This window comes from Saitoella complicata (assembly GCF_001661265.1).
Source record: "Saitoella complicata NRRL Y-17804 unplaced genomic scaffold SAICOscaffold_17, whole genome shotgun sequence".
Lineage (NCBI taxonomy): Eukaryota > Fungi > Ascomycota > Saitoellomycetes > Saitoellales > Saitoellaceae > Saitoella > Saitoella complicata.
The window spans coordinates 102,163-127,328 of record NW_017567008.1 but is presented as its reverse complement, the minus strand read 5'-3'; the positions used below and the strand labels follow the sequence as shown (position 1 = coordinate 127,328).

The 25,166-nt window shown below is 52.4% G+C and overlaps 16 protein-coding genes across 16 annotated transcripts in view; 9 read left to right on the top strand and 7 right to left on the bottom strand.

Annotated features, from left to right (window-relative positions):
• Positions 1–62: 62 nt before the first annotated feature.
• On the top strand, positions 63–802 carry SAICODRAFT_72195 (uncharacterized protein; the record flags this gene model as incomplete). Its single annotated transcript, XM_019170742.1, has 1 exon — positions 63–802. Exon 1 carries the CDS (start codon positions 395–397, stop codon positions 800–802), a length of 408 nt encoding a protein of 135 aa, XP_019023017.1. The 5' UTR covers positions 63–394.
• A 277-nt stretch (positions 803–1,079) lies between these two features.
• Positions 1,080–3,658, top strand: SAICODRAFT_94473 (glycoside hydrolase; the record flags this gene model as incomplete). The annotated part of the gene is made up of 3 exons (XM_019171936.1): positions 1,080–1,323; positions 1,380–1,532; positions 1,599–3,658. The coding sequence occupies 3 exons, from the start codon at positions 1,080–1,082 to the stop codon at positions 3,656–3,658; spliced, it is 2,457 nt and encodes an 818-aa protein (XP_019023016.1).
• Positions 3,659–4,030: 372 nt separating this feature from the next.
• Positions 4,031–4,684, bottom strand: SAICODRAFT_45651 (uncharacterized protein; the record flags this gene model as incomplete). The annotated part of the gene is made up of 1 exon (XM_019168820.1): positions 4,031–4,684. A coding segment is annotated over one exon (654 nt), but the record flags the coding sequence as incomplete, so codon positions are not given.
• Positions 4,685–5,039: 355 nt separating this feature from the next.
• SAICODRAFT_8486 (uncharacterized protein) lies at positions 5,040–5,383 on the top strand (the record flags this gene model as incomplete). The annotated part of the gene is made up of 2 exons (XM_019171385.1): positions 5,040–5,293; positions 5,359–5,383. 2 exons carry the CDS (start codon positions 5,040–5,042, stop codon positions 5,381–5,383), a joined length of 279 nt encoding a protein of 92 aa, XP_019023014.1.
• Positions 5,384–6,043: 660 nt separating this feature from the next.
• Positions 6,044–7,806, bottom strand: SAICODRAFT_20219 (6-phosphofructo-2-kinase). The gene is made up of 2 exons (XM_019166225.1): positions 7,522–7,806; positions 6,044–7,466 (listed from the first exon to the last, which is right to left on the bottom strand). Exons 1-2 carry the CDS (start codon positions 7,755–7,757, stop codon positions 6,203–6,205), a joined length of 1,500 nt encoding a protein of 499 aa, XP_019023013.1. The 5' UTR covers positions 7,758–7,806; the 3' UTR covers positions 6,044–6,202.
• A 308-nt stretch (positions 7,807–8,114) lies between these two features.
• SAICODRAFT_59185 (mitochondrial TOM complex subunit Tom40) lies at positions 8,115–9,251 on the bottom strand (the record flags this gene model as incomplete). Its single annotated transcript, XM_019169664.1, has 1 exon — positions 8,115–9,251. One exon carries the CDS (start codon positions 9,249–9,251, stop codon positions 8,115–8,117), a length of 1,137 nt encoding a protein of 378 aa, XP_019023012.1.
• A 334-nt stretch (positions 9,252–9,585) lies between these two features.
• On the top strand, positions 9,586–10,435 carry SAICODRAFT_30985 (DUF1777-domain-containing protein). Its single transcript, XM_019167811.1, has one exon. The coding sequence runs from the start codon at positions 9,617–9,619 to the stop codon at positions 10,220–10,222; it is 606 nt and encodes a 201-aa protein (XP_019023011.1). The 5' UTR covers positions 9,586–9,616; the 3' UTR covers positions 10,223–10,435.
• A 1,413-nt stretch (positions 10,436–11,848) lies between these two features.
• Positions 11,849–12,463, bottom strand: SAICODRAFT_30984 (uncharacterized protein). Its single transcript, XM_019167810.1, has one exon. The coding sequence runs from the start codon at positions 12,447–12,449 to the stop codon at positions 11,982–11,984; it is 468 nt and encodes a 155-aa protein (XP_019023010.1). The 5' UTR covers positions 12,450–12,463; the 3' UTR covers positions 11,849–11,981.
• A 369-nt stretch (positions 12,464–12,832) lies between these two features.
• SAICODRAFT_59130 (translation release factor eRF1) lies at positions 12,833–14,152 on the top strand (the record flags this gene model as incomplete). The annotated part of the gene is made up of 4 exons (XM_019169657.1): positions 12,833–12,871; positions 12,922–13,016; positions 13,066–13,472; positions 13,524–14,152. 4 exons carry the CDS (start codon positions 12,833–12,835, stop codon positions 14,150–14,152), a joined length of 1,170 nt encoding a protein of 389 aa, XP_019023009.1.
• Positions 14,153–14,329: 177 nt separating this feature from the next.
• On the bottom strand, positions 14,330–14,662 carry SAICODRAFT_59122 (uncharacterized protein; the record flags this gene model as incomplete). Its single annotated transcript, XM_019169656.1, has 1 exon — positions 14,330–14,662. One exon carries the CDS (start codon positions 14,660–14,662, stop codon positions 14,330–14,332), a length of 333 nt encoding a protein of 110 aa, XP_019023008.1.
• A 329-nt stretch (positions 14,663–14,991) lies between these two features.
• On the top strand, positions 14,992–15,418 carry SAICODRAFT_8479 (uncharacterized protein; the record flags this gene model as incomplete). Its single annotated transcript, XM_019171380.1, has 2 exons — positions 14,992–15,307; positions 15,366–15,418. The coding sequence occupies 2 exons, from the start codon at positions 14,992–14,994 to the stop codon at positions 15,416–15,418; spliced, it is 369 nt and encodes a 122-aa protein (XP_019023007.1).
• A 61-nt stretch (positions 15,419–15,479) lies between these two features.
• On the bottom strand, positions 15,480–15,886 carry SAICODRAFT_139793 (uncharacterized protein). The gene has a single exon (XM_019165485.1). The coding sequence runs from the start codon at positions 15,795–15,797 to the stop codon at positions 15,540–15,542; it is 258 nt and encodes an 85-aa protein (XP_019023006.1). The 5' UTR covers positions 15,798–15,886; the 3' UTR covers positions 15,480–15,539.
• A 690-nt stretch (positions 15,887–16,576) lies between these two features.
• SAICODRAFT_59000 (IF-2B-domain-containing protein) lies at positions 16,577–17,799 on the top strand (the record flags this gene model as incomplete). Its single annotated transcript, XM_019169646.1, has 3 exons — positions 16,577–16,775; positions 16,828–17,170; positions 17,223–17,799. 3 exons carry the CDS (start codon positions 16,577–16,579, stop codon positions 17,797–17,799), a joined length of 1,119 nt encoding a protein of 372 aa, XP_019023005.1.
• A 190-nt stretch (positions 17,800–17,989) lies between these two features.
• On the top strand, positions 17,990–22,058 carry SAICODRAFT_20211 (Trs120-domain-containing protein). Its single transcript, XM_019166224.1, has 2 exons — positions 17,990–20,986; positions 21,047–22,058. Exons 1-2 carry the CDS (start codon positions 18,035–18,037, stop codon positions 22,001–22,003), a joined length of 3,909 nt encoding a protein of 1,302 aa, XP_019023004.1. The 5' UTR covers positions 17,990–18,034; the 3' UTR covers positions 22,004–22,058.
• A 93-nt stretch (positions 22,059–22,151) lies between these two features.
• On the bottom strand, positions 22,152–24,120 carry SAICODRAFT_58875 (cleft lip and palate transmembrane 1; the record flags this gene model as incomplete). The annotated part of the gene is made up of 4 exons (XM_019169636.1): positions 22,152–22,631; positions 22,687–22,961; positions 23,019–23,312; positions 23,373–24,120. 4 exons carry the CDS (start codon positions 24,118–24,120, stop codon positions 22,152–22,154), a joined length of 1,797 nt encoding a protein of 598 aa, XP_019023003.1.
• Positions 24,121–24,449: 329 nt separating this feature from the next.
• Positions 24,450–25,166, top strand: part of SAICODRAFT_8475 (uncharacterized protein) — a gene marked incomplete at both ends in the record, with an annotated part of 1,739 nt that continues 1,022 nt past the window's right edge. The window contains one exon of the mRNA XM_019171378.1: positions 24,450–25,024. Within this exon, the coding sequence (XP_019023002.1) occupies positions 24,450–25,024 (575 nt within the window). The remainder of the gene's footprint in view (positions 25,025–25,166) is intronic.

Genomic DNA, 25,166 nt, shown 5'->3' with positions numbered 1-25,166 from the left:
GCTGCGCCACAGGGTGCTGGGGACCATGGGCGCGGAGGAATTGCAATGAGCTTTGTCGAACGAGATCTGCCATTGCAATTGGATACATGAATAGTTGATGTCGAGAATAATGTCAACACGAGACAGAGCTATTGATTCGAGAAGACGTCCGATGAGGTCATACCCTCGGTCCGGCGCAAATGGACCCCGGAAGGACATGCGACGCGTCTGGTGCGTGCAAAGATCGGCATCCTGGCAGAAATCGCTACGCAAAACGGCCTGCCGAGCTTCTGAGGATGCAGGGTCCTGGTAGCAGCCCCGCTTCCCCGGAGTGAGCATGTGGTACTCCTGCGCCGTACGGGTCAAGACATAACCCAATCGCAACACCAAATACCCCGAGCAATTACAGATCAAGATGACGTTCAACTTCTCAACCCCTTTTCAAATCCAAGCCTGGGCTGAAGACCGCACCCAAACCCTACTCCCTCGCATCACACCCGCCCAAGTAACTTACTCCCTTCCCTCTCTCCGCGCCCTGATCAAAACCACATACCTCATGACCTACCGCCCCGACGGGAACGCCTCCTTCGTATTCGCCGAGACTGTCGAAGCTGAGGACTTTCAGGGAAGGAGGGGATTGTTCATTACGCAGGGGACTGGGCAATTTGAGCTGAACCCGTATAGGGCGTGGGGGACATTTGAGGTTGTAAAGGGGACGGGAATGGATGGGTTGGCCGGAATTGAGGGCAGGGGGAGTTTTGATACGGTGCCGGAGAGGGTTTACCATTTCGAGGTGGATTTGGATGATATGGTGGAGGAGTGAGGGGGAGGGAGGGCGTGGGAAGACTTTCTGAATGCGGTGAGATCTGATGTATACGATATGGCCAGGGGACTGTGGAGTTAAAGAGGTCGTGTAGCAAGGACCTCATGCTCTAATCAACATCCGCGGTATCATCAAGCGATTGATTGTTCGTCGAGCCAAGACGCGCCGGTTCCCTATATACAGTAGGCCCTTGCATCTCCCCACGTCAACGGCGCGAAATCCCAAGCAATACGTGTTTCTCGAGCACTGACGACCAATTGCAATTGCAAGGAGCAACATGAAGCTCCTCGACCCAATCCTATGGGTAGCAGCAGCCGGCTCAGCTCTGCTGGCCTCGGCTTCCGAAACGGTTGATCAATCAACTCTGGCGCTCGAAAACGCAATCACAGCCGCCTCGAACTCCTCGCTGTTGTGGGGTCCGTATAGGCCGGGATTGTATTTCGGTGTTAGGCCGCGGATACCGAAAAGTCTTATGACGGGGTTGATGTGGGCGAATGTTGATGATTATGCGCATTTTAAGGGTATGTGCTTATGCTGTCGTGCTTCAATTGACTACGGAGCTGACGTGAATTGATAGATTTGAGGCATTCGGCTGAACAGGGAGATGATGTTCGAGGGTTTGGATGGGTCGAGTACGATGCCCGTAGTGGTGGACGACAGGTGATCAACGATGTGGGGATGAGCGTCAAGATCGAGACTGAATTCGTCAAGGTCGAGGGCGGCGACAAAGGTACCCCCCTCCCCCCCCCGCTCCTCACTCCCCTCCACTACAAATTCTAACAGTTCTTCATTGTAGGCGGCAACTGGGGTGTCAGAATCCGCGGTACCCCCATCGAAGGCGCACCCGAGGACGTGCGCACAACTCTAATCTTCTACACCGGCCTCGAAGGCCAAGGCCAACTCCACCTCGACTCCGACCTCGAAACCGACGGAATCGAGGGTACCGTCCTAATCGGTGGCCGGACCCCCGATCTCGGTGATTTCAAAGTCGAGATCACAGATGGTCCGAAGACGAATGTGCATCCAGTGATTAACCACGACGCTGCCGCCGAGAAAGATATCCAAAAGACGCAATATGTCGGTGCGAACTTGATGGAGGATACCTTGTGGCGCGCAAAGGATTTGATTTTGCAGCAGATCTCGGCGGCGGTACAGAGTGCGAGTCAGAAGTATGGAGAGAACGATATGCCGCCTCCTGCGCAGATATTCACGTTACCGAATACTGGGGTGGTGAGTGGTAATTTCCAGGCTGTGCAGAAGACGTTCGAGGGTTCTTTTGAGTTTGATGTTCTTTATACCTCGAGGAGTGCGCCGCAGGCTATGACGTCTGGGGGTTTGGGGGAGAGGATCGAGGAAATTAAGACTGCGTTCAGGGCGCGATTTGACGAAGTCTTTCCCTTGAAGGCACCGTTCGATAAAGAGGAATACGTCTCTTTCGCCCGCGAGTTGTTTTCCTCGCTCCTCGGTGGTGTCGGCTACTTCCACGGTACCTCCCTCGTCGACCGCACCCACCACGACGAAGACTCCGAAAACTTCTGGGAATCCTCCCTCTCCACCCCCCGTTCCCCTCAAGAAGAAGGCCCAACAACCCTCTTCACAGCAACCCCCTCCCGATGCTTCTTCCCCCGTGGTTTCTACTGGGATGAAGGGTTCCATCTCCTCCCGATTGGATTGTGGGATAATGATCTTAGCTTGGAGATCGTCAAGAGTTGGTTTGGACTTGTTGATGAGGATGGGTGGGTTGGGAGGGAGCAGATTTTGGGGAGTGAGGCAAGAAGTCGGGTTCCAGCTGATTTTGTGGTGCAGGAGACGAGGTATGCGAATCCGCCGACGTTGATGTTGGCTGTGGTTGCGTTTATCGAAAGATTGGATCAACAGGCCAACGTCGGCTCGGAACCCTCTTTCAACTTTCAAGATGGCAATGGGATTGGGTTGAGTGGAGGAGGTATTGAGAATGAGATGCTCTCCTCGGCGCATATTGAGCACCCTACGTTGGCGACGACGTACTTGAATGACCTATACCCGATTCTGAAGAGGCATTATGATTGGTTTAGGAGGACGCAGGCTGGCGACATCAAAGCCTGGGATCGCGAGGCGTTTTCCATGAAGGAGGGATACCGCTGGCGTGGACGGACTCCTGATCACTGCTTGACGAGTGGATTGGACGATTACCCCCGCGCGCGACCTCCTCACACGGGAGAGTTGCATGTCGATTTGTTGAGTTGGATGGGGTTGATGACAAAGACGTTGAGGGTTGTTGCGGAGAAGGTTGGTGAGGAAGATGATGTGGCAGAGTTAAAGAGGGTCGAGGAGGCGATCATTCGGAATATCGATGACTTGCATTGGAATGAGGAGGAGCAGGCATACTGCGACGCGACTATTGATGAGTATGAGGAGAGTGTGCATGTGTGCCACAAGGGCTACATCTCCCTCTTTCCGATCCTGTTGGGACTGTTATCGCCTGAGTCGCCTCATTTGGGTGCCGTGTTGGATTTGATGCGTGATCCGGAGGAGTTGTGGAGTCCGTGGGGATTGAGGAGTTTGTCAAAGAAAGATGAGTACTACGGGCAAGGCGAAAACTACTGGCGTGGACCTATCTGGATCCCGATTCAGTATCTCGCTCTTTCGAGCTTGTACAAGAACTACATCAACACGCCCGGTCCGAACCAGGAGAAGGCGAGGGAGATTTACACGGAGTTGAGACAGAATGTTGTCGAGAACGTGTTCAACGAGTGGAAGAGGACGGGCATTGCGTGGGAGCAGTACGATCGTGAGACTGGAGAAGGATCGCGTGCGAAGGGCTTCACGGGGTGGACTTCGATGGTCGTGATGATCATGGCTGAGACGTATAAATAAGGTATCTAGGCATCTAGCAAAGGTTATATAGAAGGATCTTTTTGGCAGTAATAAGGTGTTCACGTGTACTGTATCGTACGATGCAACCAACTGGCGTCCATTAGGAGAGGGGAAGTGACGCTAGAACGGTTGTCTCTATTTTGAGTTCTTTGCTTGTTGTTCCAGTTTCCTTGCCAATTGCTCACCGAGTGAATCCACCTCGGACTGAAGCACATTGATCTCTTCCTGCTTGGGCTCAACCTTCACCTCCTCAATCTTTGCCTGAAACTCCTGAGCCTTCTCCGAATTTGCACCCTCCATCGCAGCTGTGTCGACAATCTTGGGTGCCTCATTCAAGCTCTCAACTGGCCGGTCACCAGCCTTGTAATCCGCGAGCAACTTTGTAGCAGCCTTGATCATCGTACTCTTCTCGACCTCCTCCGCATCACCACATGCCGCCCATCTGATCCTGGCCTCTGAATCCAACAAGTATGTGTACCCAACGTACGTGTTAAGGTATCCAATACTGTATCTCAGCTCATCTGGTAATCTGCTGGTAAGGAAGAAGTAGTTGTCATGCTCCTCAGGAGGTACGGATTTGCGGATACCCGGGAGAAAGGCCCAGACAAGGGCTGCTTTTAAGGGGTTTTCCTGGACGTTGATGCTTACCATGCCGGGTCGCTCACCTTCTGCGGCAGAGGCAAAGTGTTCCCTGAAGGCATTGGAGAACGTCGCAGCCTGCTCCTCAGCCGACCGAGAAGAAAAGATGGAAACAAGAGTGACAGGGTGATTCAGGATAGCTGTCGTCGTACTCTCGTCTTTTGCCGAACTTGTGTTCAGCGTTCGTCCTTTCAGGTTCGGCATGTATAGTGCTTTGTCCTGCCGGAACATACGTGTCGGCGCAACCCAGTGCTTTCCCATATGTTTCTTCATGGCATGGAAATCATTCCAGTAGGAACTGTTCAAGAACTTCACCAAGTTTTTTTGGCCTTTCTCCAACATCTTCTCGTGGTCAAGCTTATCCCTCATTCGCTCTTTCCATGCTCGTGGATCATTCTCAGTACCAACTAATTGGTCTCCCGCATGCGGCATCATTTCAATGCCAATCGGCCGGTCAAGGGAAGGAAGAACATCGTTGTTTGACGCCTGGGCTGGTGGAACAGATGGTGCTGAAGTTGAGTAAGCAGCCCGAGACAAGATCCTAGCTGAGCGCGCAGTCAGTAGCGGACGGATGGCCGATGATCTGAGCATCGTCGTGTTGTAGGATTGAATCAGCAGTAGTGGTCGCGGAGATCTGAAAATGACGGATTCGGGTGGTGAGTGGTAACGTGGACTGCATTGACATCACGTGATCTTGCTCACATACTGTAAGTACGCCCCAACCCAAACACCATCGATAACAATGTTCAGTGGTCCAACACGAGGAGGAACCCGTGGAGGGCAAGCCCAGTTTTCGTGGGACAATGTCAAGAATGACAAACATCGCGAAAACTACCTCGGTCACAGCGTGATGGCTCCCGTGGGACGTTGGCAGAAAGGCAAGGATGTGAATTGGTACACGAAGGATGGTGCCTCAGCGGAGGAAGTTGCTGCGGCAAAGAAGGCGGAGATTCAGAGGATCAAGGAGCAGGAGGAGGACGCGTTGGCGGCTGCCTTGTATGTTGTTCTGGTCCCGTGGATATCTGGGCGTGATAGCTAACTTGATTGTAGGGGTCTCCCAGTTCCGATCCGGCGGACGCCAGGTGAAGGAGGATCACAGGATGAGCTCGAAGACGAAGGAAATTCTGCTCCGTATCCTAGTGGTCCACCAGGTCGCTTCTCGGGGGAAGCAGTGCAGCGACTACCAAGGGATCGTTCACGAGAACGGAATCGTAGCCGCGGTACGCGCCATCGAAGTTCTCGCCGAGATGATGACGACCGAGAAAGACGACACAGACATCGCTCTAGATCACGATCACGACACAGGCGGCATAGGAGTCGCGATAGGTCGCGGGACAGAAGAGATGACACACACAGTTCCAGAAGGGATAGAGATGAGGGCAGGAGTGAGCGGAGAAGGCGGAGTAGAAGTAGGAGTGAGGACAGATATCGGTCACGACGAAGGTCAAAGTCAGTATCAAGATCGAGGGAACGACGGCCAGGACATGGGGACGGGAGAAGGGACGAAGATCCGGGTGCACCCAGAGAAGACCGACGTTGAGTGCGTTACTGAAATGAGGATCGATATGGGTGATGGATATGTCACGCTTCATGAAGGGGGTCGTCATACGCAGGATTACCGGCGCTGTTATTCGAGGTGCCTGAAGCCGTATGGGATGGCTTGGCATCTGTCTCTCTGGACTTTGGAATGAATTCCGTGACTTCTGCCTTTTTTCACGAGGAGTAGTAATGTGCAAAGACAACGCACATCATCTTCAAGCTTCGACGAAGGAAGGTCATACTTGGGTATATTGTGATCCTCTGAGGCTACCTCAATTGTCTAAGAATACCATCCGAAGTTCCAACATCTCAAGTGTATCGTACACATTCGCACTATGCTTCATCTCCCTCCATCATCCTACATGATTACTTCCACCCCTCAATGGTAATCCTCACCTCCGCACAGTTATAGGACCCCGGCAACACCTCCACCAACTCATTCCTCCTAAAACTCAAAAACGGAATCTCATCCGCCGGTGTCCCCCTAAAATAAGCATACAAACACCTCAACACGCTCTCATGCGCAATGATCAACAAATCGCCCCGCTGTCTCTCCATTTCGAGGAGGACGTCCGAGGTGCGGAGTGCGACGTCGTGGTAACTTTCTGCACGCGGGAATCGGGTATGGTAGGGGTCTTGATCGAGGGCGGCACAGATATCCGGGTACATCTTTCGGATTTCTTCGGCGGATTTGCCTTCGCAGACGCCGGGGTTTCGTTGGGACAGTTGTGGTCGTTCACGGACGGTGAAGCCTGCCTCTTTGAAGCCGCTTGCTGTTTGGACTGTACGCGCACGTGTAGATGTCCAGACGATCAATGAGTTCTCGGGTGACATATCGCCCTTCTCACGACGCTGTTTCAATTCGCTTTCGCGACGTTTCAGGACGGTTCGGGTAAGGGATTCGGCGTATGAACGACCTTCGTCGTCGAGTTCGGAGTCGAGACGATAGGAGCCTTCGTCGATTGAGTTGCCTGCGCGTGCAAGGTAGAATACGCGGCGTTTGATGTGGAGGTTGGTCAAGTAAAAGACGATACGACTCGACAAATACCCGAAACGGGCGTTGTTAACGATAATCTTCTCTCCAACATTGATAACCTTGACATAATCCAGATCACGATCCTCGATTGACTCGAAATGAGGAATCTTGGCGTCGATTCGGCGAAGGTAGTCCTTGACAGCCTCCCTCGGGTCCCAACCAACGTAATCCGGTGAAGAGATCTTGACAGAATGTACATTCGCCTCAATGATCTTCGGATCATCACAGAAGGACTCGATGTACAGCGTCTGGATATCATGCCTGGCGAACATGTCCTTCAACTCCCTCCTCTTACTCGCAATTGGGTTGACCGCATCATAGATCGCGACTTGTCCCTTTTCCTCGTCGTACCACCTAATCAGATCATCTCTGCAGTTCTCCAGAATCTTGGCTCGTAACTCCTTTGTCGGTTCACTCGCGTCGAGGATCCAGTAGTCTTCTGGGAGATCCTTGTCGGCGACGAAAGCACGACGGTAATCGCCGAGGTGGAAGGTGCGGGTGTTGACGCCGAGCCAATTCAGATAGCGAGCAAGTGATACGGCGAGATGTGTTTTGCCTCTTGCTGGTAGACCGACAAACACAATCGCAATCTTACTATCCCCCTCTGAATTAGCTCACTCCCCATCAACATAAACGCAATTGCACGTACCCAGCGTGAAACAACCTCCCACTCTCCGTCAAATACAACTGCGCAGGCGATTGCCCAACATGTGTCTCCATCCGATGATAGTTATTGCTCTCAAGCACATCCAATGTCAACGACCCCTTACGACCGGGACCGCTCGAGCCAAGCTTCTCAGGCTGCTGTTGTTGGTCCATCTGCGGCACAAACTTCGGCGAACCAGTGTTCGCGACAGGAAATACCTCAGGCTTTGAGTGAACCATGTCGCAACTTCTCTGGGTTAATGTATGGGATACCTTATCTCGCTGCGTGGATGGCGTTTCGTACATATGGGCGTACGAACACGCCGACCGCCGCACTGCAGGGCTCATGAGCTCAAGTACGTGTGGACACTGTAGGAAAATGGACGAAGGTTAAAGTTAGAACTGAAGTGAAGAGTCCTATATTATACTGCACTCACCGAGTACGAAGTAATCTTCTCGAAATGCAGAAGTGCGTGCTCCCTAACACCAAATATCTTCCCATGGCCACAAATACAATAGCCAGCTCAAGCTGCAGCCCGTCGACTTGTACCCGTCCCCATATCTACATTTTGATCGCTACCTATCTTAACATCGCACTTAGAACATTCCCGGCGCACCAGCCTGCTGAGCCTCCATCTCCTTCTGCAAGTCATCATCAGCAGTCTCCAAGCTCATTCCGAAACCAAGCTTGACAGCGTTCTTGGCGTGGTCGACATCAACGGCAAACTGCATACCCAAAGCGGGGGTGATTCTCTTGTCCAGGTAGACCTGAATCTTACCCTCAGAGTTGACCTGTCCCCGGAAGGTCGCGGCTCTGAACTCGTACTTGGCACCGACGGCCGTGACGGCCTGCTTCTGGGGACCCATCATGGGGTTACCGCCACCGTTGACGAGCTGGATATCGACACCAGCCTCAACCTTGTCGGACAACTTCTTGTAGAAAGTAGCGTTGATAGCGCTACCACCGCCAAGGAGCTGAGCAGCGGCAATCCAGTCATCACCGGCGTACTTGGCAACATAGGCAAGGTTCACGCTCTCTGGACCAGCAGAGGCGGGAGGACGTTGCCAAACACCCTCGAGACCGAGCGCGAACCGAGAAGTGATGGACTGCAAGTAGTTACCGACAAAGATACCAGTAAGTCTGCCGTTGTCGAGGATGGAGGGGTTCATTGCCTTCAAGTTAGCGGAGAAGTCAGAGCCCTGGTAGTCGTGCTCGACCTGAAGGAGAGACTGTCCAGGAACAGAAGAAATCTGAGCCTGAGCACGGGTGTAAGAGTTGGAGTTCCAAGCGCTGTTAGCCATAGCCTGGAGGGAACCATCGCTGTCCATGGAACCCCTCAAGAACGATGATCCCTGAGCCAAGAAAACACCGAAAGAGTATGGTGGCGCGACCTGAGATCCCAATGCGAATCCGTGGGTCAAGTGGAAGACGGGGGAGACGGCAACAGCCTTACTCAGGTCGGCCTTGATACCGGTGAACATGTAGTTTCCGCAGAGAACCTCCTTCTGGACCTTACCGGTCAAGTTCTCGAAGGTACCGGGGTTGGTGAGACCGAGGGACGCGCGCCATGCGGCGATGCTGTCAACGGTTGAAGTAACGGAGGAGGGGACGAAACGAGTCCATGAAGCCTCAGGCTCGGTCGCGAGGGAGAGGGCAGGAAGAGTAGCTTCGGGTGTTGGGACGGCGGAAGTGACGTGCGTGGGGGCGGCGGCAGCGTATGATCCGGCGGACATGACGGGCTATGTGTATGTAAGAGAGAACGACGTTCGGCGGAGTGAGCTGGTTGATCTGGTGTTTTTTCTGATCGATACGGCAGCTGATACTTTTCCGTAATTCGTTGCGTTTGTGGCAGCCACTAATCTGCAGCACAAAAGTTGACCGGCGGGAGTCGAGCATACGACATGTATAGTGGACCTAGGAAGTAGGTGCGCCGATGAGGTTTAAATGACATGGATTTTGTTGTTTGAGATTTTGTCTGGCTTATAGACCTATCGGTACATCCATTCTCTATCGTATCTTCGTTACCTGCACGTGTTCGCGGCCGACGTCGCATTAATGTACGTCAACTGTCAGACGTATCACTCCCAAACAATCCAAGATGCCTCGTTCACCGCCATTACAATACGATTACGATGCCCCCCTAAACTCAGACAAAAACAGCAGCGACCGCTACTCCTCTCACCGATCACATCGTGAACGCTCAAGAAGCCCCTACCGGCGAGACCGGGATCGTGGAAGGGATTACGATGGCAAAGGGAGGGATGGGGGAGACAGAGACTACAGACGGAGTGACAGGGGTGATAGACGATATCGGGATTATGATGCAGAGAGGGCTGGGGACGGGAATCGAAGACGCGACGATGATTACCGCCGAGACCGCTCCCGAGACCGCTCCCGCTCCCAACCCCGCCGACGTTCACCACCACCTCACACCCGTCGCTCCCCAGCCCATCACCATCAATCATCTCGACCACGCTCGCCCTCCCCCAAAGCCGCTCCATCGGCACCGGCACCCATCGACCTAAACGACCTAGCAAACGACGACATGGAAGCCCAAATGCAAGCAATGATGGGCTTCGGCGGGTTCGAAACGACAAAGTTGAAGAAACACGGTGATATTGGTGGCGTGGAGATTAAGCAGAAGAGGGAATATCGGCAGTATATGAATCGGAAGGGAGGGTTTAATCGGCCCTTGGATTCGTGAGGAACGAGCAGAACAGCGCACTGAGCATGGACTGGACATGCATTTTGTTGCAGGGCAAGGATGGCATAGGGATTGCAGAAGACAAGTTAGGTGTTGACTGTGTTTATGTGTGTTGCACGGGTGGTATGGGCAGAGTATAAGGGGAGGCGCTATGGGCTGGTCTTGGAGCATAGTTAGCAAACGAGAGGGAGATCGGGGTTATATAGAAGGAGAAGATTTGGTTTAATTTTCAGATACGGCCATACCATGATGAAAGCACAGGATCCCGTCCGATCTCCTAAGTTAAGCATCATAGGGCCCAGTCAGTACTAGCGTGGGAGACCAGCTGGGAATACTCGGGTGCTGTATCTTTTTTGTCTTCCTCTCGAAGGATCTAATTAGAAAGTCCTCTTCGGAGCCTTCACGCTGCCACAACTCTTGTGCATTTTTACACCAAGACTTTCTTCTCACGCTCATGTCACCGTACGAGCTGGGTAATTCGCAGCAGGTTAGCACTCTTCGTACTTGCCTGAAAGGATTCGGTCGTGCTTGGCACGTTTTTGCTGCTGCGATAGACTGTCCTGCCGCGCGCACCTTTAACGCCAAGTTGTCCTTTGTAACACTGCCAGTTACTCTTCGTCTTTGGCGTCGCTCATGCAGCTTGCTCAGGCCTGTTGCAACTGCGTGCGGTACGGCAATGTTTCCACGCATTTGCTTCCGCGTTCAATCGCACAGGCTTGTCTTTCAGACTCGGTTGCCCATCCCCTCCAAAGGTCCCTTTCGGGCCGTTTCGATCCCGCCGCCGGTATGGGCACTGCCGTGGGATTTGCGGGTGCCTGATCTGAGCTCATCAATGTTGCCACTCGCCAATCATCTTAGATGACTTGGTTCACAACTCTCGTGGGGTCTCTTTGCATTCTTCACCCGTTGATGTACTCAAACTTCTTGCCCAGGGCCTGCGGTATGTTGGTTAACTGTGGTGTCTGCCTTCCCAGTTGCAGTGGAGTAGTCTTTTGCGCCAGTTCTGGAGAATCATAATTCTACCACAAAATAGTTGCGCGCTATTTAGTCCTGCTTTCCAATGAGAGGCATCTCGAGCTCTCATTCAAGTACGATGTTTCGTGATCTTTGTGAAGTTATCCCGTGGGGATGACTATCGCTCGCTTAAAGGTGAAGCTGAGTTGAGGCTAAGGAGTTACGAAATACTCTTCATCCTGCTTAAGAGGCTTGTTAAAGCTCATGAAGACTTCAGTGACGGATCTCAGACGTAAATTTAATGCTCCTGTGGGTGCCTGGAGGCAGTTGCCGTCAAGAAAGCGAACGGCAATGGGCGTCCCGCAGACCCGAAGCTTAAGTATCTGGTCAGCGTGATAAACGATTGAGCACAGAACAGAACAGATTTGCATCTTGGTGTTCATGACGGTTGTGCGGTCTATAGGTTCTCGTGCTTGTTGAAGTCGGAGAAGCATTGACGTGGCGAGTTACTTGGACAGTTGGGCGCGGGAACTGCCCGCGACGCCAGCCAAGTACATTCCCAGGGCTGGCGGCCGGGGTGAACATACGGGGACACTATGACCGCACATGGCAGCACAATAACTAGCATAGACTTTTATCTTGGACAGACTGTAACACCCTGGCTACGACCGTGGCAGATCCGTGAAGGTGGTATTATTCTTGATCCGTACCCCAAACCGTCTATACTTCCAAAAATATGAGGATAACATATCAGACATACACCGAACCCCAATCAACGTCCCGCAGAACACCATTCACGTTAAGGTTAGTGTGCCCCTTCGTCATCAGACTTTCTTAAGAACACATCCTCCTCTTCATCCCCAGCCCTTCCTAACGCAGCTGGCACACTACTCCTCCTCACAATTCTATGCCCCTCCGCGTCCTCCTCCTCCAACTCTATATCATCCCTGTATCTCTCCACAGACACTGCTCCATCTGTGATACCGTCATCAACTCCGTCCTCCTCTTGATCTTGATCATGGTCATGGTAGTAATAGCCGTAATATGGACCACGACTCCCGCCTTCGCCAGACTCCCCGCCGAAGGTGCCCCAGCTACTTTCTAGATCCTCTTCTCCGTCTCCAGATAATCGGATCCGTCCTTCGTCTCGTAGGATGAACTTTAACGGATATTGATGTACGTACTTCGTTTTACTTAGTTGTCGGAATGCGTATAACAACAGCGATCCTCCGAAGAGTCCGATGAGCAGTGACAGCACAAAATAGAAAAACATGTTCTCGGATTCAGGAAGGTCCTTGGGTATAGGTTCCGTATCTGGGATTGGGTCAGGGTAGGCATCGGGATCGGACTTGGATGGATCTGTGAGAAGGGTCAACATTGGAACTTTGAGGAGAGGGAGAAGGCCCGACCTTGAGCCAGGGCGGCAGTGAAGAGTGACATGATGAGGAGTAGAGACAGCATCTTCGTTGTGATCCAGCTTGGAAAATCGAGAATCGCCTTTTGGAGGTTATATTATCGCCATTCGGGCCGATCCAGCGTACGGTACAACATGCCAATCGCGGATGCACAACACTGCACCATGATCACACCGCGCACCAAAACCGCAAACTCTAACAAGCAACCACTGACCTTTGCGAGAAATAAGCAAAGTAAGCGATGAAGTTGATCAAGAAGAACATCGAAAGAGATGCGTCGGTGAGTGTTGGGTGAAGGTGTTTGGGGTGTGCACTGATCAATGGGGATAGGGCGCGATTACGCTCGTCGCTGAAGAGCCAGAGGATATGTACAATGTGTACAACCTGATCCAAATAGGTGATCAGCTCCGCGCTCCGACAATCCGGTACGTATTATCTTTTCGCTCGTGAGATGTGTGCCTAACATTGTGATAGCCGCGTCCAAACCGAATCATCAACCGGCTCCTCCTCCTCCCAACGAGTCCGCACAACCCTCACAATCCGCGTAACAAAACTCGACTTTGACTCCCAAGCCTCTGAACTCCACGTCTCCGGCACCGTCATCCTCGAATCCCCGCACGTAAAGCTCGGATCCTTCCACACCCTCGATCTCGAACTCCACCGAAACTTCACGCTCGCGAAACAAGAGTGGGATAGTGAGGCACTGAGAAGAGTGGAGGAGGCATGTGATCCGGGGTCAAGGGCGGAGGTGGGAGCGGTTGTGTTGCAGGAGGGGTTGGCGAATGTTTGTTTGATTACGAATTTTATGACGATTGTGAAGCAGAGGATTGAGGTTTCGATACCGAGGAAAGCACGGGGGAGTTCGTCGCAGTATCAGAAAGGTAACTATATTCTCTCTATCCTCGCACGACGCTAACAGAAGATTATGACAGGGCTGGACAACTTTTTCAAGACGGTATACGACTCAGTCCTCCGCCACCTCGACCCAACGAACCTCAAAGTAATCCTCCTCGCCTCCCCCGGCTTCCTCGCCGACTCCCTTTCAACCTACATCTTCCAACAAGCAACCCTCTTCGACAACAAAGCACTCATCAAGAACCGGTCAAAATTTGTGGTGGTACACTGCTCCACCGGGCACGTCCATGCTCTCAACGAAGTCATGAAGACACCTGCCGTCGAACGCGTGTTGAGTGACACCAAGTACGCAAAGGAATCCCAAGCAATGGAGAAATTCTATTCCCAACTCTCCACAGACGACTCAAAAGCCTGGTACGGTGCCACCCACGTCCGCGCCGCAGTCACCCAAGGCGCAGTCTCAGCCCTCCTCATCTCCGACACCCTCTTCCGCTCCCACAATATCGAGACACGAAAAGAGTGGGTAAGACTCGCGGATGAGGTGCGGAGTCAGGGAGGTGAGGTATTGGTTTTCTCGAGTTTGCATGAGAGTGGGCGGGGGCTGGACAGTTTGACGGGGGTGGCGGCGGTGTTGAAGTGGGCGTTGCCGGAGTTGGAGGAGCTTGAGGAGGCGGAGGAGGCGGCGAGGGAGCAGGAACAGTCATGATTGTTGCATGGGGACGTGGGGTTATGGGGGAGGAAACCGGTGAATGGAGTGGATATATTGAACCCAGAGTAAAAAGACCGAAAGAATCGAAATCGAACGAAAACACCGCTTATGCAAAAACCCAAAGTAACCTTTTCTTCTCCCCCACACACGTTTCCTCTCGCTTCTCTCGGTCGTCTATCGTGGCAATCCACTCTTCTCCAAAAAGTCCTTCGCCGCATTGATCTTCGTCGCAAGATACGGACTTCCTCCCCTATCAGGATGATTCGCCAACATCACCTTGCGATGTGCCTCCTTCAGCTTCTGCTTCGTGATGCCAGTCTCCTTCAATCCCAAAATGAGGGCAGCCTCACGTTTGTTCATCCTCGGATCGAAACCACCCTTGTAGAACTTCTTGTTGAACGCTGATCCGCCTGCGCCGCCGGGCATGCGGTTAAATGCTCTCAACCCGAATTTCGCAGCGGTCGCGAGACCGGCAATTCCAACTCCGATCAAAATGGGTGTAGTCATCTCGCCAAAGATTCGGTCGTCTTGTACTGGCTGTGCTTGTTGTTCTGGTGTGGGTGCCTGGGAGTTGGAGTTGGAGTTGCCGTTTGGGTTCGCGGCTTGCTCGGCTTGACGTTGGGCTTCCTTTGCGTAGAGTTCTTGGAGAATTGCTTGTGATGTTGGAGAGTAAGCGCTCATGTCTCCGTGAGTGGATCGTTGATGGAGGCGAGCTCGAGACGGCCGGTTACGATGGAGGTGTATGGAATTTGGGTGCACGTGACGTTGACAGGCGCGGGACGTACTCCAGACAGTACACCGGACAACCGACGACGAGGACAAGTAGAGTTGCGAGAATGCCAGCAGCTACTATGGCTTCAGAGAGCTCCTTATTGACGTCGCTAGACGTCTCCACTGCCCCCCGACCATGGAAAAGTCCCAACTTCAAACGCACAACTCGCCGCAACAAGACCCTCAAACAAATCCTCACGCTCCCACCACCAACCAACCCCAACATTCCAACCTATGCGAATATCGAGGCACCTCCTTCTCTGCTACCACAGAAGAAGTACTGTGATGTGACGGGGCTGGAGGCGAAGTATACGGATCCGAAGACGAAGTTGAGGTATTGCGATAAGGAGGTTTATGGGGTTATCAAGGGGATGGCCAATGGTAAGCTTTTCTGCATGTCCGGTTCTCTTGTGGAAGCTGACATGGTGTTGGCTTACAGGTGTTGAGCAACAATATCTTGGTCTTCGTGGAGCGAACGTCGTTTTGCGATAAGTCACATTCAAGCATTCATCACAGTCATCTTTGGGATACTCGGCGTTCTTCGTTTCTTCCCGCTCCGGTTGGAGTTGATATATACCCATTAGCTAACTGGATAGGCAAAAATATGACAGTGTTACCAACCAGACAGCCAAAGAGGGGTGTCTGTTATGGACGGGTTACGGCGTGTGATGTTGAGGAGATTGTGGGGAGGACGGTTAGGGGTGGGGAGATTGTTGAGGGGAGTTGTGGAGGTTGAGGGAGGTGGAGAGGGGGAGAGGGGGAGAGGGGGGAAAGGAGAGGAGGAGGGAGGGGTTAAGGCGTGGGTGGGGGGGTGAGGGAGAGGGGTTGAGCGAAGGGTGACGGCGAAGGGAAAGGAGAAGGTGTACGACATTGTGTATGGTATTGAAAATTAAGATAGCTTAACATAGTGCTAGCATAGCATCTAAAGTGACGTATAAGATAGACATAAAGCGCCCAAACGCTCGCTGATCTTCATCACCTGCAGCGCTGGGGAGGAGTGCAAAAGACCAAAGATACAGCACCCGAGTATTCCCAGCTGGTCTCCCACGCTAGTACTGACTGGGCCCTATGATGCTTAACTTAGGAGATCGGACGGGATCCTGTGCTTTCATCATGGTATGGCCGTATCTGGCAGTAGAACGCTTTTTTAGAATCTGATATAGCACGGATCTTGCACATAGATCTCGCCAATCTTGCCTTCGAAGTCCGTCCCGAAGTTCATCGCTAGTATAGTCGGTTTGCAACAACTGCGATTACACTTGGGTCAGGCAACATTTGCTTGGACTCTCGATGTGTGATACGAGACGGATGAAGTTTGCAGATAGCAATACTGGGTGATATTGGTCGCTGAATAGGCGAGATATGACGAACAAACGTAGGTTTATGTGAAACCAGAGCCAGCTACAAGTTTCTGTTTAAAGCCGTTGGTTCTTCTTCCCAATTACTAGAATTCCCGTTATTGATTATCTCTCAATTGCAACACCGTGTACGATGCCTTAGGTGTTGATTGGCTAACGTACAATTGTTGCGAAATTCCGTCTGCGCCCTTCCCACGCCTTCGCCTCGAGTTCGACTGCTGCACGTCCATGCAGCCGCTAAATGTACGACAGGAGCGTACAACCGACTCTTCGAACAGCATTCAATCTCGAAATGTCCAATGTGAATGCTGCTGTTGAGTCGCTGGCAGCTCGCCTGAAGCGGAAGCAAATCCGCGGATCTCACAAGGTCGCCCTCGAGACTGCATTGGTGCTCAGACAGGTTGTGTCCAATGCGCGATGGTTGGACCAGGATCAGTTGGTGGATCAGGTGAAGGAGGTTGGACGACGGCTTGTTAAGGCTGCTCCAAGAGGTGAGTAGTGAATGACGATGAGTGAGTGAGTGTGTGCTGACGGTTGTTATAGAGCTTGCCTGTGGTAATGTCGTTCGACGCATCCTGCGAGTTATCCGCGAAGAATATCGAGAACTGCGAGAACTGATCGGGGAAACAACTCCCTTCACCCCCATGACCCCTGCAACAATCGCACCGGATAACTTCCAGTTTGACCGCCTTACAGTCTCCCCTATCGTCTCCAATATGTTCCATCCGTCAAATGGTGCACAACCAGCAAAATCCATGACAACACGGCAAGAGCAGCATTTCGACTTGAAGCCGCAAATCATCCAGGGGATTCAGGAGTTTATTGATGAGTTGAAGACGATTTATGAGAATATCAGTGCGCAGTCTCTGGATCACATTCACTCTAAGTGAGATGCTTGCACATTTGGTGGTTATGAATGGTCGCTAACTGTATTATAGCGAGATCATTATGACCCACGCATCATCCAAGACCGTCGAATCCTTCCTCCGCCACGCAGCCAAAAAGCGAAAGTTTACCGTCATCCTTGCCGAGGCTATGCCAAACGACCTCGAGCCCACGCACTCCATGGCAACGACGCTGTCAAAGGCCGGTATTGATGTCATTGTCATTCCAGAGAGCGCAGTATTCGCAATGATGTCCCGCGTGAACAAGGTTCTCTTGGGTACCCACTCTGTCTTGGCGAATGGTGGATTGCTGGCTTCAAGTGGTGCAAGGATGATCGCGGCCGCAGCACAGAGACATGCTATCCCTGTCGTATGCTGTACCGGACTCTACAAGTTGAGTCCGATGTACCCGCATGACGTTGAGAGCTTTATGGAGTTGGCGAGTCCTGAGAAGGTTCTTGGGTTTGAGGAGGGTGAATTGATTGACAAGGTTGAGGTCATCAACCCATACTATGACTATGTCTCGCCAGAGTTGGTTCAGCTTTACATTACGAACTTGGGAGGCCACCCGCCGAGTTATCTCTACAGGTTGGTTGGGGATCATTACGATGCGGTGGATACGGTGCTCTGAGTCGAACAGGAGATGCCGTAGAAGGAAGATTAGAGGAGCTATGGCAAAAGATGGTTAGGCATACTCCGATACCAAAGAATCGCTCTCTATATCCAAGTTTCGTGCCGAATAACCTTAAATACGCCCACCCTGCATCCCTGACAGCACCGTGCCGCGGGCCTTGCCGAGGCGCGTAGTCCCCACGTATCCCCCCAAACACCTCGGCAGCAACGGTGGGAAGGAGAGGTCATTGGTCATGTCGTCCCCATGCCTACCCTTAGACAGCCTATCATATGTCGCGCCCTCAAGAATACGCGTCCTCTGCGTACCAATCGGTCGAATCAAGCGGTCTACATTCGATAATTGTGTCACACGGCTACAAGCATGTCGGATGGTTCGACTAGGCGACGTCAGCGCTGATACGCGGAAAGAGCGGGCAACGTGTAGTCCGCAAGGGTTCCCGGATGGGCGGGTCGTGTATGATGTTGGGACCAGCTTTGATCAGGATCATGAGTATCTTGAGGAATTCCAGATGTGGAGACGGACGATGGGGATCATTGCCATTGCGGATGGAGCGGAGGAGAATGATCTGGAGGCTTTGAACGAGGGGATGGGGATGCTGAAGATGAGATATCCGCGAGCATTGGTACAGCAGTGTTTTGTGTTTCATTGCGAGGTGGCGGCGGAGGGGAAGTACCCGGAGCATTCAGCGTTTATTTACAGTAAACGCGCGAGTAAGGCGTCGAGCTTTAATCAGTTAAGGACGGTTATGTGTGACTTTACGGCGACGATGCTGTCGGAGTTCGCCCCTTTGGCACAACGATTACAGTCACTGACGACGCTGGACTCACCACATACAGCTACCAGGTTGTCATACCCCAGTTCTGAGAACCTCGTTACTAACAGTCCTCGATATTCTCTTCCACCAGCAGCTCCTAATGGCGAGCTGAAACGAAGTTCGTCTATGAGCTCGAAGGATATGAAGCGATATACGATGTCCGGACTCGGCTCTTCCGCTGGAAGTATGACTGAGCGAGCAAAGTCAAAGGGAAAGGGACGGGTGTCCAAAACATTGGGCGACCTGTATCTCCTGGCTGGGCGATTACCGGATGCGATGAGAGAGTATGCTGAAGCTGTGGCGATCGCGAAGGCAAACAGTGATCATCTATGGCATGCTGCAGCACTGGACGGTATTGGAATTGCTCTAGTTCTGATGGCATACCTGCACTTGGATTACCAGATACCTGCGGTTGCACTCGTGGCTGCTGCTCCTGTACCCGATAAAGCCAGTCTGAAGGCAGCATCTTCGACATTGAAGCTCAAATCGAGCGCAAAAACCTCCTCAAGTCGAGCCTCGTCTCCAGCGCGATCCTCAACCCTAACCGAGTATGAAGCAGCAGCGGCTTACTACAATCCTCATCTAATGGACTTCATCCCTGATCTACAAAACGCCATCGCGGCACTACACCAGCGATCAACTAATTTCAGGGAAGACTCGGTTCCGCCATTAATCTACTCTGAGACGATTTTGCGATGTTGCAAGTTCCTCTGCGCTGTTCATGTCGCGGGCGGCTGGAACGACGCTGCGTTAGACAACATCGTCACGGATGCGGCAATACCGCCCTCCACGAAGTCCGGATACCCTCCAAGAGCGGAGATCGCAGCACGCGCTATTGGCGCTCGAGGAATACATCTGGATGACATGTTTGTCATGGATAGAATTCACGTCTTGGGTGGACTTGCGTCTGTGCTTGGAGCTATAGGTTTGGAGAGGAAGCGAGCCCTTTTCTTGCGGGAGATTGTGCAGACTATCGTACCGGAGTTGATTCAAGCTCGGGTTGTCGGTGCAGCTGAACAAGGTATGCATCCGGCTGCTAGAATGCTGAACAACAATGCCACGGCGGCGCCAGCACTGGGACCGATGGATCTAGAGAGAGGTGTATTGGGCATGCTCGAGGATATGTGTGCGGCTTATGGTATAGCAGTTTCTGCTGGGGATGATGATGCGTTCGAGAAAGAGGTGGTGGCAGGTCAATTCGGGTGGTCGCAGCTGAAGTTGTCTGTTCTACGAGATTGCATTTCTCTGTGTGAGGCCCTTCCTGATTTTCCCGGCGTGCTGCGCTTCACCACAAAGTTACTTGCGATAGCCGTGCCGTATCTCACGAAGGAGGAGCAAGGCCGACTTGCAACAAATTTGGCAAGAACCGTTGGTGCTGCGAAGAGGATTGGCATGAAGGATGTTGAGGCTGTCTATTGGGATCCATTCGTCGTGAGAGATGTTCAAGTGGTGAAGTCCCAAGTGTATCAGACGCCTACGGCTTTACCTATGTCGACACTGCTACCGCCGGTCGAGGCAGATGGTGAAGGCGAGAAGAAGGCGGATAACCCGTTTCTGTACAATCCCTTCGAGAAGAAAGTAGCTGTCAAAGCCGAAAACCTTCTCGTCGAAGGCGAGCTAGCTGAGTTTGAAGTTGTATTACAGAACCCCTTTGGCATTGACTTGGATGTACAGAGTCTTGCTCTGGAAGTTACGGGGGTAGACATGGAGACACAACCTATAGCGGTCGTCATCCCACCAAACTCGGTGCAACCGGTAGTGCTGAAGGCGAAGCTCTTGTCCACGGGTACCATGATCGTGACGGGCTGTAAAATCCGAATCCTCGGTTGCCAGGAGCAATCGTTCCCAATCCGAGAGCCTCCGGATGCCGAGGAGTTAGACAAGTGGGTGACGCTGAAAGATGTCGGGGAGAAGACGAAGAAGATGGGATTGTCTGCGCGCAAGAACTGCGCGACTGCACAGGCTAATGGAAGCGGGCCTTTGGCACCTCCTCGAGATGTCTCCATTACCGTCGTGCCGCCTCAGCCACTAGCGACCGTATCGGCAACAACCTTGACGAACGGCGCAACAATGCTGCTTGAAGGTGAACGTCGGGTAGTCGAAGTGACGCTGACGAACGTGTCATCTACACCCATCGACTTGGTACTTTTGTCTTTCTCAGACTCGACCACAGGCCCGTTGGAGCAGGCACTGGCGAATAAGAGCATCCCGCCGGATGAGGCTTACGAGTTGGAAGTCTATCTCTACAACAGACGGGCATTTTCTTGGGATGTTGCCACTGAGGGCAAAGTCAACATCGCTCCCGGTGCGGAAGAGACCTTCAAAGTCGACATCCTTGGTAAACGAGGTCTGACAGACGGACGAATCCAGGTAAATTACGGATACCTGGGTGATGACCGTGAATCTCTGACTAGGTTCTTTACTCGACAGCTTACTGTGCCATTACTTGTGACCGTCAACGCCAGCATTGACATGATTGGCTGCGATGTCTTCCCTTTCGCAGGAGAGGTTTCTCAAGACTCTGACCTAGCCAGCCGGTCAACGGCTGCCAAAGCTTTTGCGGAGGCTGCCAGTGGTGAGGGTTGTCTTCTTCTAATAGACCTTCGCAACGTCTGGCCAAACTCCATGCATGTCGAGCTCTCTATTTCGAATGGCCCTGGTGACGAAAGTGAGCAGTTCACGGCATCTGACCTCATCCAGCCCGGACGCACTTCTCGACTTGCTTTACCACTGCGCCGCATCGACCTAGGGTACGATGACTTCACCCGTGGCATTCCCTCTCTTTCTCCGAAGCAGTTCGTCGTCAGCGCAGGAAAATATGCATCCCCAGAACAAGAACGTCAAGCACGCGAGGCATTCTGGTACAGAGAAGAACTACTGAAGCGAATCGGTGGTAAATGGAAAGATTTGGAAAGTGACCGAGAAGGCGCTATCGAGATGCGCGGGTTGAGGTTGTCGGCCAGAATGGTTGACCTTCTGCGTGTGCCACTCGTTGAAGTCGAGATAGAACGCATTGAAGGCGAAGGTGTCACGAGCATTGGAAAGAGGCGGTGGAGGGTTGAAATGGATGAATTCGTTCAAATCCGTACGGTCGTCCGAAACCGGAAGCCGGAGGCTACCCGCTTTTTCCTGCGGTTACAGCCAAGTATGCAACACCAACCGCTACCAACCGCCTTAGATCTCGCGAGACGCGTCGCATGGAATGGATGCCTACAGACCTCAATAGGCGTCATACAACCCGGTGGAGAGGTGGAACATGTCATCGATATGATATTCCTCGCGAAGGGTGACTACGAATTCGTGGGAAGTGTCGAGGAGCTTGAGGAAGGCGGGGCAAGAGGGAAGATATGGACGATGAGGGAAGCAGGGAAAGTTCAGGTTGCATGAACCATGAATTAAATTACATGAGATATCCAAACCAGCATATTCTTGGGAGGGGTCATTGGAGTTAATCTCATTTATTCCAAAACATAAAACAAATCGTATCTCATGGCCATGGCAGCGCCAACCACATTAACCATACCTGCACATGCCCTTAAATGTCCTTCTTGTCTTCCTTAACCTCCTTCTCCTCCGGCTCAATCGCCTTCTTCATATGCGCCAGCGCAGCTACCCCCGTCTCCGCCTCCCCATCCTGCCCAAACTCATTAACCCTCGTCTTATCAACCCGATACCTCCACAACTGCCACAAATACACAAAAAACACAACATCATCCCTCAAACACGCCAACCGATGCAACGTCGGCATCTTAATCACAAACGCAAACAAATCATCGATAAACGTGTTGAGAAATTTGTACATCATGACGCGGGAAGACATGTGTGCGACGGATTTGAGGCGGTAGTTGATGTAGAGGGGGGGGACCATGGTTAGGAAGCCCCAGGTGTAGACGAAGCCGACGAGGGTTGTTACGACGAAGGAGTACCAGGATTTGTGAGTGTCGTAGAGTAGGGAGTATGCGGCGTATGCCAACAAGAGGGGGATTGCGGCCCAGATGAGGTACTTGAACGCAATCTATGATCGGCTGTTAGCACCATGATGGGTTTTTCGTAGGATATGGATGACATACCCCATCATACTCCTTCGTCTCCCTCTCCGTCTCCGTCAACTCATTCTTATCCTCAAACTTCACTCTCCACCCCTCAACCCTAACATCAACCGCCTTCGTAATCTTCCACGCCTCCAACAAAATCCCAAATCCCTGTCCGATGAGGATCAACCATGACGTGTTGTCGTTGTTGTCGAGGAGGTAGAGGAAGATGATGAGTTGCATGAAGACGTTGGAGAGGATTGCGTGGAGGGAGATACCGGTGTTGTCCTTCTTTTGGCGCCAGTGGACGATATCTTTGGACCCCAAGTCAGTCAGCGTCAAGCAAATCACAATCTCGGGGGACGACATACCGTTCTTGAACGCCAAAAACTCGAACAAACTATGCAAACAACTAACAACAACAGTAATCCCCAACAACCACACATTCGTCTCCAACACAACCCTTTTCAACTCCTCCACCTCGCCTCCACCCAGTTGTCCGCTCGCGGCTTGTTGCTTGAAGGAGTAATCCACGCTCGCGTACATCTGGAATTTAAACCAAGAGAGGGGGTGGATAGTGATTTTGAGGGGGAGGAGGGGGGTTGTGGAGTTGAGTGGGTAGAGGTAGGAATCTAGGGTCCAGAATTCGTTGGGGAAGACGATGGCTATAACTTGCCGCGTCAGCAATATGAAAACAGTAAACATGATGGGGAACGGGAGCATACGGTAGTAGAATCCGACCTTGCCGGTGTCGTCGCGGATGTCGCCTTCGATGATGTGGACGTAGTCTTTCACGACGGGGGGGAGGGTCGTGAATGGGAGTTCACCCGTATCGGCGATGACGGCGAGGGTTAGGTTTGGGGACCAGTAGGATACGATAGGGGGTTGGGGTTGATCCTGTCCAAAGTTCAAGCCTGGGATGATCGGCGCAGCGGCAACCTCCTCCTCCTCCTCCTCCTCCGCCTCTTCCGCGTATTTGTCGAGGAGGTTTTTCGTCTTCTTGTTCCGCTTCAGTTTTTGGTATCTGTTCAACATTTTCGTCATCCTCGCGACGTTCTTCCCATCATACTCCTCCCTTCCCGGATCAACCTCCGCACCATCCCTAGCCAACACGATATGCGCATACAAAGACCCGTTGTTTTGCATCGCTGTGGTAGCGGGGATGACGACCTCGACAACACGCTCATCATTCCAGTCACCGAGGTGAAGAGAGCGTTCGTGGAGCAATAGCGAAGAAGGGTCGGAGAAGTCAAGAGAGGTGTAGGAGTCGGAGGGGGAGGTGTAGATTCGGAGATCGAATTCGGAGTTTGCGGGCCAAGCGGGTGCGACTTTTTCTGGGAGCAAGAGGCGGGGGTCAACGATGGCGTTTACGCCTTCTGGGAGGTCGGGCTGAGAGGAGGAATCAAAAGTAGATCCAGATCCAGATCCAATGGGGGGAACGGGAGTTTGGGTAGTGGCTTTCTTGGCAAACATGTTCATAACGGCTTGTAACGCGAAATACGCCATAGCCATGTTGAGGAGTTTACGGATTGCAGGGGAGAGACCGCCCTCCTGCTGTCGACCTCCAGCATTTTGAGCTGGAGCAGCCGCTGCTTGTTGAGCCGGCATTGTTGATTGTTGGTGGTGACCGGGAGTTTGCGCTGCTGTTCGAGGGAGCGTTGAGCAGTCTGGCGCGAGACATGCCCTGCCTGACCGACTAAACCTAAAATACTGCTGTGTGCAAAATTCTTGACGCGCATCATTTTACCGCATATTCGTGCAGGACACGACCAATCCACCAAACACGCCGCCAAACCTTGAAAATGCCTCCAAGGAAGCTGAAAGGAGCTGCTAAGGCTTCGTATAAGCGCAGGGCATCGTCTCGTACCCCCAAACCGCCCTCCCGTCTCCTCGAAGATGCAGCCTCACCACCACCTACAAATACAGTCCGGAGGGAAAAACGGCCTAAGACAGTCATCGAACTCGAAGACGAAGACGCACCGGTTGATACTATCAGCAGATTCGACGGCTTCCAGGTCTTCGTTCTCGTCACTAGGCAAAAGAACCACAGGTTTCCTCAAGCACACTGGACGGTCAATCCAGTCAAGTCTTGGGCCGACCAAGAGCAGCTTTTGATCGATGTCGCCCTCGAGGAGCTCCGTCATGATCATATGGTCGTCGAAGGCGTCAACAAATACTCCCTGAAGCCCAATATCAGCTGGAAAGTCTGCCGTGGAAGGAGCCGGGATGCACCATGGTGCAGACTACGAACGGAGGACGACTGGGAAGGCTTCATTGATGCCGTCCACACTGAGCGCAACACACCCAAGGTCGAATGGTCAGCTTTTATCCTAATCGAAACACACTACGACCCTACAAGGGCTGCTTCTCAATTCGAGTTCGACCAGCAAACCCCGTTGCACCCCTCTCAGACTCAGTCCAGGGCCCGAAAGCCTCTCATCCCTCGACCTAGGCACAGTGCTACCAACACTGCTCTCCAGGGCATTTCGAATGAACTTGCGAATGATCCTCAACGCTAC

Coding starts and splice junctions, on each gene's coding strand:
- SAICODRAFT_20211 (XM_019166224.1), top strand. CDS start 18,035: ATGTCGTCCCCATGCCTACCCTTAGACAGCCTATCATATGTCGCGCCC. Junction 20,987..21,046: donor TGACAGACGGACGAATCCAG/GTAAATTACGGA, acceptor TTTACTCGACAG/CTTACTGTGCCATTACTTGT.
- SAICODRAFT_20219 (XM_019166225.1), bottom strand. CDS start 7,757: ATGGTTCACTCAAAGCCTGAGGTATTTCCTGTCGCGAACACTGGTTCG. Junction 7,467..7,521: donor GGGAGGTTGTTTCACGCTGG/GTACGTGCAATT, acceptor AGAGGGGGATAG/TAAGATTGCGATTGTGTTTG.
- SAICODRAFT_30985 (XM_019167811.1), top strand. CDS start 9,617: ATGCCTCGTTCACCGCCATTACAATACGATTACGATGCCCCCCTAAAC.
- SAICODRAFT_30984 (XM_019167810.1), bottom strand. CDS start 12,449: ATGTTTTTCTATTTTGTGCTGTCACTGCTCATCGGACTCTTCGGAGGA.
- SAICODRAFT_139793 (XM_019165485.1), bottom strand. CDS start 15,797: ATGTCGTACACCTTCTCCTTTCCCTTCGCCGTCACCCTTCGCTCAACC.